We start from the raw sequence: 10,816 nt of genomic DNA, 5'->3' as shown, positions 1-10,816 counted from the left end.
ACATACTAAACAATCTTTGCTGCTACTGCTGCTGCTAAGTCGCTTCAGTTGTGTCCGACTCTGTGCGACCCCATAGATGGCAGCCCACCAGGCTCCTCTGTCCCTGAGATTCTCCAGGCAAGAACACTGGAGTGGATTGCCATTTCCTTCTCCAATGCATGAAAGTGAAAAGTGAAAGTGAAGTCGCTCAGTCGTGTCCGACTCTTAGCGACCCCATGGACTGGAGCCTACCAGGCTCCTCCATCCATGGGATTTTCCAGGCAAGAGTGCTGGAGTGGGGTGCCATTGCCTTCTCCTTACTATTTTTCTCTGAGATGCCTTAAGGGCCCTCTGAAACATTACAAAGTTGGTTGTGTAACAGAGCAGGATGAGCACTGAAGAGCACAGCCCTTAGCAAGTAGCTATTGCTGTGCCTCATTATTCTGTACCCTGTTACTAGGCAACAGGTCTTTCTCAGCCACTGTGCCTGTCAGCCCTACCCACAATCAACCAACCGTCAATGAGCACTGAGTTAGTTGTCCTGCTCAGCTATTGGTCAGCACTGCAGTGGGCCCTGCCCACTGGTAACTGTCAATGAGGGACCAATGGGGAAGGGATTCAATCAAATATCAGTGGTGTGTGGTAGTCATCATGTGGAGAGTGAGGTAAGAGGCAGATTCAGGCCTCCTCCTGGAGGTCCTCCAGCTTACCCAGCCTTGGGCTAGTAGGTGAGCTCGAGGGCCCAGGGAAGAGATGGGGGGCTATGTCCTGCTGGGCTGCAGAGCCCTCACTAAAGGGCTCTACTAGCTGTGGCCCAGACCTTGAGGAACAGTGAACCTCCCCACCCCCGACCCCATTCCTATCTCTGTGACCCACTAGCAGTGGGTTGTCTTTCTGGGCCACAGTCTGTGAGACTTGGTTTCCCCATTTGGGTGACCTGAGGAGACTGAACACCATTTGGGTTGGATTCCTGGCTCTCTCAGGGATGACAGCTGGACAGGATATGGGAACCTGGCCTTGAAGGAGCTGTCAACTGAGATCTGCCTCCTCTTAGCCAGAACGGACAACTTGGAGGGTGGAAGTTGTGCCTTGGGACTTTGCCATTTCTTGTCAGGACAGAGAATAACATTCATCTGGTAGAGATTTACAGCAACATCATTACATCATGTATTGAGACTTACTGTGTTCAACAAACTGCCCTAGCCACAGTGAAAACAAAAACACAAAATACATAGTATTCCCTTCTAGGCTACTCACATTCTTCTTATGAAAGGCACACATTCACGATATGACATAGCTTAAGGCTTTCATGAATATATGAGAGTACTGGTCAAATAAAAAAAATATATATGCATTACCTAAAAGTTGAGAAGTATGTTTTATTTGGCAGATATACGGAGGATTTAATCCTTAAAGACAGGCTCTCAGGTAGCTGTTCTACCTGTTCTGAAGAGGTAGGGGAGGACTCAGGATATATAGAAGTTTATGCAAAAAAGGGAGTTGGAGTATTCAAAGATTTCTGTTAGTTAGAGAAAAAAGGCACCTCAAGTAAACGAATTTATGATGTTTCTATGTATGAGAAGATGAAAGGGTTTAGTCTCATGGAAACTATTCCTTTGATATGCACCTTAAATATCTAGGGCCGGCATTCTGTTTTTCTCCTTCCTGAATTCCATTAGGGTGCACCATCAGAGGTTGATGGCTTGGTGACTACAACATCCTCTATTTAATGAATTGACAAGAGACATTCTTTGTCTACATATTCAAGTGACTCTCTTCCCATAAAGGATTTCTAGAGGGTTCAGTCATATTGTTGCTGAATGTCCCCAGACAAGATGTTTCTACTTCAATATCTCAGCCTCATTTAAAAAGCTCTTTAAACAAGGGGGAAAGGATAACAAACAGTCCTCCCTGAAACAGAGCAAATCTTTAACACTGACCTCAGAAACTATTCCTTCATGCTCCTCTGTCCATGAAATTCTCCAGGCAAGAATACTGGAGTGGGTAGCTATTTCCTTCTCCAGGGAATCTTCCCACAGGGATCCAAGCCAGGTGTTCTCCATTGCAGGCAGATTCTTTACCATCAGACCCACCAAGGAAGCCCATTCCTTCATAGGAGACTGAATTTTGTTTCATTCTTCTGTGGAACAATTTATGTTCTAGGGCAGGGTTGAAAACAATAGAACATTCAGTAGGCTAACAGGTGCATAAAGCCAAGAAAAGGACATCCAAAGTGACTGTTAACCAAACCATTCACCCCAGAGTGAATGTGGGCATAACTAAGACTCTGCCCCTGATAGGCCACATCAGAGAACTAACACTGTAAAAGGCTGGGAAGGAGAAATTTCACTAAAATAATCAAGATAGTCACTAAACAAATATTAGAAAAAATAACAAATATAAGGCCCAGGGATGTGTAAGGGGGTGGGGCAATAAACAAAGTTTCTTCAATATATTATCTAAAATATCCAGTTTTAAACAACAAAAGTAAGATACATGGAAAGCAGCAGAAATGTATCACATATTACCAGAAAAGAAATCAGGCAACAAGAAATTCCTGTGAGTGTGACTAGATGACATACTGAAAAGTAAAAACCTTCAAAGTCATCATTTTATTGAATAAATATATTTAAAGACTTAAAAAAAAAGTAAAGAAAGGTATCATAATAATATTAATCAAATATAATACCAATAAATAAAATAGAAATTTAAGATTGCCCACATGGAAATACTTGATTTAAAAAGTACAGTAACAGATTTTCTTAAAGAATTTCTTATGGTGGCCACTATGAAGAGCAGTACAGTACAGAGTTTCCTTAAAAAAAAAAAAATAGAGCTACAGTATTATTAGCAATTCCATTCCTGAGCATGCACCTGGAGAAAACCATACTTTAAGAAGATGTAAACCTCACAATGTTCATTGCAGCACTATTTACAATATCTAGAATATGGAAGCAACCTGAATGTCCAACAGCAAAGAAATAGATAAAGAAGATGTGATACATATGTACAATGGAATATTGCTCAGCTACAAAAAAATAATGCCATTTGCAGCAACATGGATGTATGTAGAGACTGTCATACTGAGGAAAGGAAGTTAGATACAAAAAAAAGCACGCACAAATATATATTGCTTATATATGGAATCTAAAATTAAAAAAGGGGTAAATGAACTTATTTACTAAACAGAAGTAGAGTCACAGATGTATAATAGGAAAAAAATGTATGGTTACAATCATATGGGAGTTTGAGTTTTCCAAATTTGCTGGCATATTGAGTGCAGTACTTTCACAGCATCATCTTTCAGGATTTGGAAAGATGGCAAATAAGCAACATAATCTTATACCATAAGACATTGTGAGAACAGCAAAGTAAACCTAAAGCAAATAGAAGGTGGTGGTAGGGGGGCGGGGAGTAAAATTTAAAGAAAAAAAATTTAAATAGTAGGATAAACGAAAAACTTTTAAGTCGATGAAACCAAAAGCTGCTTCTTTTGATTTTTAACAAGAGATCAAAAAGATCAACAAAATTGATAAACATTTGCTCAATTAGTCAAGACCAAAAAAAAACTCAGATAATTTAAATTATGGAACTCAGAAATGATATTGTTATTGAACTTCCAGAAATAAAAAGAATTATAAGCAAATATTATGAACATTTGCAGACTAATAAATTAGATAAGTTAGATGATATAGACAGATTCCTAAAAAGACAAAAAATTCCAAAACTACCACAAAAAGGAACTGTCAGCTGAGTAGACCTATAGCAAGTGATTGAAAGTATTCTCTCAATATTTTTAATAATAGAATCCTCTGAAATTATAGCAGGGTACACAGATGGTCAAATACAGTAGCTTCTATATTCTTAGCCTCCTTTGTTGCCAAGCTTATAAGCTTAAATGATAGGTGTAACTTCTAGGTTTATCCCTTAAGAATGATGTATCTCTTTCTGATTTACTGATGGCTATGAACAGAAAAACATCTATTTCTGCTTTATTGACTATGCCAAAACCTTTGACTGTGTGGATCACAATAAACTGTGGAAAATTCTGAAAGAGATGGGAATGCCAGACCACCTGATCTGCCTCTTGAGAAATTTCTATGCAGGTCAGGAAGCAACAGTTAGAACTGGACATGGAACAACAGACTGGTTCCAGATAGGAAAAGGAGTTTGTTAAGGCTGTATATTGTCACCCTGTTTATTTAACTTATATGCAGAGTACATCATGAGAAACGCTGGACTAGAAGAAACACAAACTGGAATCAAGATTGCCAGGAGAAATATAAATAACCTCAGATATGCAGATGACACCACCCTTATGGCAGAAAGTGAAGAGGAACTCAACAGCCTCTTGATGAAAGTGAAAGTGGAGAGTGAAAAAGTTGGCTTAAAGCTCAACATTCAGAAAATGAAGATCATGGCATCCAGTCCCATCACTTCATGGGAAATAGATGGGGAAACAGTGGAATCAGTGTCAGACTTTATTTTTCTGGGCTCCAAAATCACTGCAGATGGTAACTGCAGCCATGAAATTAAAAGATGCTTACTCCTTGGAAGGAAAGTTATGACCAACCTAGATAGCGTATTCAAAAGCAGAAACATTGGCAACAAGGGTTCGTCTAGTCAAGGCTATGGTTTTTCCTGTGGTCATGTATGGATGTGAGAGTTCGACTGTGAAGATGGCTGAACGCTGAAGAATTGATGCTTTTGAACTGTGGTGTTGGAGAAGACTCTTGAGAGTCCCTTGGACTGCAAGGAGATCCAACCAGTCCATTCTGAATGATCTCAGCACTGGGATTTCTTTGGAAGGAATGATGCTAAAGCTGCAACTCCAGTACTTTGGCCACCTCATGTGAAGAGTTGACTCATTGGAAAAGCCTCTGGTGCTGGGAGGGATTGGGGGCAAGAGGAGAAAGGGATGACAGAGGATGAGATGGCTGGATGGCATGACTGACTCGATGGACGTGAGTCTCAGTGAACTCCAGGAGTTGGTGATGGACAAGGAGGCCTGGCGTGCTGTGATTCATGGGGTTGCAAAGAGTCAGACACGACTGAGCGACTGATCTGATCTGATGAACAGAAAACCAGATACTATGGACTCAGCAATGGAAGGCTTATCTTAAGGATGGCAGAAACAATTCACCAGTTTTCAAGGGCTTGTATAACTTTGTGAAGCGAAGTTACCATATCAACCTTGCAAATTCTGGATTGCTTGTCACAAGACTGTTGTATGAGAGAAATAAATTCTGATTTAAGTACATTAATTTTGTATTCAATGGACTTTCTAAAGGTGATAGGCCAGAATACAATTTTTCATATAGCTCTGTGGAACTTCCCAAAAGGTAAGGAAGAATCCAGGATATATAAGAGTTTTTTTGTTTTGTTTTGTTTTGTTTTGTTTTTTGCTATAGAGAACATGTAGTTGAACATAAAAAAAATTACTGCTAATCACAAAAATACAAGACATCCAAAATCAATTATTTTAGTGTCTTTTTATCTATGGGAAGGACCAGCATCCTGCCTTTCACTGTTTTGCATTTCCCTTAGGGTACAGTTCAGTGGCTAATAGCTTGCAGGTATGATGGCTAGCAACATTCCTTCTTTATCAGAAAGGCAGACAATATTCTTTGTTTACTGAAATGGAAGGCAATAGTTTTTGTCCACAGAGGAAGGGAGTTGATGAATAGAGGGAAAGCCTTTTCTGGAGAGTGGAAAAGTGAATGGAATGAGAACTAGTGATGCAGCTGACTTCCCTCTCTGATAAAACAAAACTAATAAAGTAGCGGGAAGCCTTGGTTATGGGTAGAATATGAACTCTGAATGTTTTAAATCCCCAGAGATTCCCAGAAGAGTTTTACTAGTCACATGTTACACAAAGTCCTGCAACTAATAAGAGCAAATTAAAAAGTTGAGTGAGAAAGTTCTTTTCCTCCTTCTGATGAAAGAAGAAAGAAATCCCTGAGAGTCTCTTAAGCAGAACCTAACAAACCTCTAGAGGTCAGGAACCTCAAGCCCTGGCAATTATCAGGTAATATCTCTAAAGTGTTAAAAGTAAAGGCTCTAAGCCACTGCAATTTAGTGAGTGTTGGGAACTGATCATTGCAAATGTGGCCTAACCTCACATGTCATGTCAAAAACTCTGGAGCCATAGAAAACGGATGTCCCCAAAGTCAGGACCACTTTTTTCACTTCCCAGGTCGGGAAACTCAGAAGATGCAAGGGCTTTCCCAAGGTCACTTAACTAACAGTGACCAAGTTAAGAGTCCAGAGTCTTTGACCAGTAATTTGCATACTAAATTGATCTTTGCCTCTTTTGAGTGAAGAACAAAGCATACTTCTAACAACGTGAAGACGTTCTTGGAAGAATATAACTATAATACTGACTTGGCATTGGAGCCATTGTAAAATACACAAGGTGGGAAATTATTCTAGATGGTTTGACACTCTTTTCTTGATAACTAATCGTCACTACCATTTTCCTCAAATTACCATTTCTCTTTGACTTTGAAAAGGACATATATTTCTTTTGTCAGTGTGGCTCTATATGGCAAACTAAATTTGAGACAGGTTGATTTAGCAATAACTTCAGAGAGAACTTAGAATTGGATGGGATATGGTAACATCCCTCATTCACACATATACACACACGTTCAGAATATGCCAAAAGTAGAAGGAGATTGACATTCCTATTTTACTCCTGATGGTTAGCTAAGTAGATATTTACTACACAATTGGGTAAAACCTAAATGAGAAAGGACCTGGCCTGGAATTTGTATCAATTGTTCTTTGTATTTTCAAAATGCTTCTGAACTTTAAACTTTGAAAACAACCTTTCTGGGCTGTCTTGGAGGGAATATGGCCTATTGTATGAAATCACACTGTTTTGCAGGTAGTATGACAGAAAAACTTTTGGGCTTTGCACCAAGGAGATCACCTACTAAAACAACTTTGTATTTTGCTAGTATACTTTTTCCCTTTGGGGAACTTAGTGTATCTTTTAATTCCACAATCCATATAATCGCCTTTCTTATAGAGTTATTGTGAAGAGTCATGTGAATTTAGAACCTTAGTGTGTAAATAGCTCTGTTAGTGGAAAGAATTTTTCATAATATGTTAGGGATCAACAGAAAGACCGAGTATTTTCTAACTGGGGGAGATTTTGTTCTTAAACAGCTAGAATCCTTCAGAAAGATGCTTATAGAGAGAAATGAAACAATGATCTGCAACTGTGGAATTGGACGCGAAGGACACTCACATGGAGTTTGGGTACTGAAGAGGGTTACTTAAAGGTCTCATGAACAAACCGAAGGGACATTTAGACACTGTCCCTCATAATAAGTTCTTAGGCAAGAAGACAGAAAAATAGTCTACCTTTTTGGAGATAATCGCTCACAGATAAAGTGTAGATACAGTGAGAGAGAGAAACAAGAAAGATGAAAGGGTTCATAGACAAGATTAGGTCAGGGGACTCATGTGTGACTATGAAAGAATGAAGATCTTGTCAGGTCCATGAGGACAAAAGAATCCAAGGGACCTTTAAGGTAGAGTCCATATGTTGTGAACTGTTTATGAAAACATTTGTGATTTAGGCCATTTTCCTACTGCCTCTTCTGACTCTCAGTGACCAGCAAGATTCCACCCTGAAAATGCTTAATCTTTGCCTGAACCAAATCTAAGGAACAATGGAAAGTCTCCATCTCTGCCAAAGATACAGTGCTGAATAACAAAGTAAAACATTGTTTTGAGATTCAACACTTTTAAAATAACCTGCTCATTGAAGAGTTATTGGAAATCAATATCTTCTTAAAATGCTCCATATATATTATCACTCTGAGAACTACAGACTTATATGACTCGTAGTCTTTCTTCAAGGTGAAAGCATTGATAAACGAAAATCCTATACCACTAACGTTAAAACAGCTTGATTCCGGTTACAGTTGTGACACTTCATAGATACGGTCATCTTATTTTTAAAGTAGGTATTTTTAAAAACAATTTTAAAATTTTTAAATTTATAAATGTAAAATGTAAATTTTAAAAATAATTACAGCTGCCCTACACATTTTATATTTCTCCTAGGCACTTCACCTACACAGTTTGAAGAGTAAACTGAATAAATATGCAAACAAATTTGGCAAAATGCAGGCTCTATAAATGAGTTATTAAATATGTTAGCATGTGGCTAAGAAAATACATAGTTCAAGGTCATATAAACATAAGGGATTATTAACTATAAGGACAAACATGGAATTTTAAAGATGATGAGATTAAATCTGACATAGAATTATCAAGAAATATACAGAATCACTAGAATTTGTCTTTTTTGCATATGCTGAGCTTTACATTGAAGAAATGAAGAAAATGTCTCTTGCCACTTGATCTATAGTTGCATAAAATGTCTGCTTAGTAACATCATCCACAAACTATTTAAGCAAAATTTATCCTAAGGGTCCTTTAGAAGAGAGGAAAGGGAGCTTGCTATTTCTTTTCCTTTAGTATTTCAGGACCTAATTGTCTTTTTCAAGAAGAGGTAATGACTTTGATCTTCTGTTGTAAGTATAAGCCGTTGTTTAAATACAGTCCCCAAATTCCAAACAACTATCAAACTTCACTTATTAGCTGCTTACAGACAATATTATAAGTAGAAGTTGCTATGTCAGATCCTGATTCTGTCAATTAACTACTTGGTAATTTTTTCATGGCTTAGAATCAGATCCAAATGTAACTCACCTTATGCATGTGAATTTCCTTCATCTGGACAGCAATTAGAGTATTTTTTGTTCTTTTTTTACTATCAGCCATTAAACTCCTTTAAAAAATAGGGCAGAAAAAGTCACAATAAGTAATTAGTAATGGTGGCTTAATAAAGAAGAAACACATGAAGGGACAATTAGGAAAAGTATTACCTACATACACATCTTGTTTTGCCAAATAAAATATGAAATCAATTGGTAACTGCAAATTTGATCGTCTGTTTTATTCACACCAAAACTGCAGAGAATAATGGAAATTTGAATTTTTTGTTTCCTTGGATTTCAGAACTTCACATGATGAAGATCAACCAGACAGTCCTGAAAGAGTTCATCCTTGTTGGCTTTTCTGTTTACCCACATGCACAGACATTTCTCTTTGTGGTTTTCTTTTGCCTCTACCTTCCCACCCTCACAGGTAATCTGGCCATCATGGGTCTAACTTGGGTGGACAGATGTCTGCACACACCCATGTACCTCTTCCTTAGTGCACTCTCTTTCTCTGAGACCTGCTACACACTGACCATTATCCCCAAGATGCTGGCAGATCTCCTGGCCAAGGACAGAAGCATTTCATCCATAGGTTGTGGCTTGCAAATGTGTTTCTTCTTGGGACTTGGTGGCACTAATTGTATGATTCTTACTTTGATGGGATATGATCGCTTCTTGGCCATCTGCAACCCTCTCAGATATCCTTTGCTTATGACCAACATGGTGTGTGGAAAGCTTGTGGCCTCTGCTTGGGTTGTTGGCTTCTTTATCTCTGTGATAGAGACTGCTTTAATATTCAGGGGCTCTTTCTGCAACTCCAACCTTGTCAAACACTTCTTTTGTCATATGAGGGCTGTTGTGAGGCTGTCCTGTTTAGACAGTGACCTCACAGAATTCACTGTAACAGTGATGTCAGTGTCAGGTTTGATGGGCACCTTTCTCATCATCATCCTCACTTATGTGTTCATTCTTTCCACTGTCCTTAAAATCCCTTCCGCTGAGGGCAAGCAGAAGGCCTTTTCTACCTGTGCCTCCCACCTCACAGTGGTCATCATCCACTTTGGTTTTGCATCTATTGTGTATCTGAAGCCAGAAGCATCAGGGGGAGATGACACAGTGATCGCAGTTCCCTACACTGTCGTCACCCCTTTCCTCAGCCCTCTCATTTTCAGCCTCAGGAATAAGGACATGAAGAATGCTTTCAGAAAGATACTTAGAAAGAAATTTCTTGAATAATCTTGTACTATCACTGCATAACTGAGTGTTCACAGATGTCAGGAAACATCTACCCTGAAATATCTGGAGAAGCCTTTTCCCAGAGGTTGACATATGGGGATCAAGTGTCTGAGACTTGGACCCGATCCATGACAGGCATTTAGTTAGGATGCTAAGGAAGTTTTCCAACTACTTCCACTATTTGTCTCTGCATATTCTATGCTACTGCCAATCGTCCACTAGATGGGTTTTGTGCCTTTGATAAAGTAAGAAAAGCAAGATGGAAGAAGAAGCAACAACACCTATGACTACTATACTAAAAGATGATTTTAAATTCCTAGGGATGTAAATATTCAAAAAAAATTCTAGGTAATGTTGTGAGGGACTATGTGGTGCTGCTAAGGGGAGATAATTATTTCCTATAAGAGATACACTATAGAAATCACAGTCAAGTATTTTTCAATATGTTTCTAGATATAGATAGATAGATTAGATATATAATTAAGACTCATGCCATACTATTTAAAAATTTTAATGCACTGTATTCAGTGGTGTCTTTCCAATGACTGCTAAATGCTAGCTTCTGATTAAATGGGGTATTTTGGGAAGCTGATTCAAATCAGTAAACAGGACGGTAGAGCCTACATGTTCTGTGACTGAGGGAATCCTTGGATAAGGACTGCAAATAGCCCCCTTTTCTTTAATATGAAAGCAATAAGAGCTAACTTTGAATACAATTTTACAGTATTGAGTGCTTTAACAATAAAAGGTGTTTTGTAATAATTTTGGCACACACATAGTGAGTAATGAAGGAAACATAGCATCGGCTCTATATATTACCCTAAAAAATTAAGAAATAACTATAAAGGTTAAATATCACA

The 10,816-nt window shown here is 38.4% G+C and overlaps 1 protein-coding gene across 1 annotated transcript; it reads left to right on the top strand.

Annotated features, from left to right (window-relative positions):
- The first annotated feature begins 9,029 nt into the window (after positions 1-9,029).
- Positions 9,030-9,956, top strand: LOC102270786 (olfactory receptor 10X1-like). Its single transcript, XM_070368712.1, has one exon. It carries the CDS (start codon positions 9,030-9,032, stop codon positions 9,954-9,956), a length of 927 nt encoding a protein of 308 aa, XP_070224813.1.
- Positions 9,957-10,816: the final 860 nt, after the last annotated feature.

The sequence above is a fragment of the Bos mutus genome, chromosome 3 (genome assembly GCF_027580195.1).
Source record: "Bos mutus isolate GX-2022 chromosome 3, NWIPB_WYAK_1.1, whole genome shotgun sequence".
Lineage (NCBI taxonomy): Eukaryota > Metazoa > Chordata > Mammalia > Artiodactyla > Bovidae > Bos > Bos mutus.
Note: the sequence above shows the minus strand (reverse complement) of the source record. Positions and strands in the feature narration are given on the sequence as shown.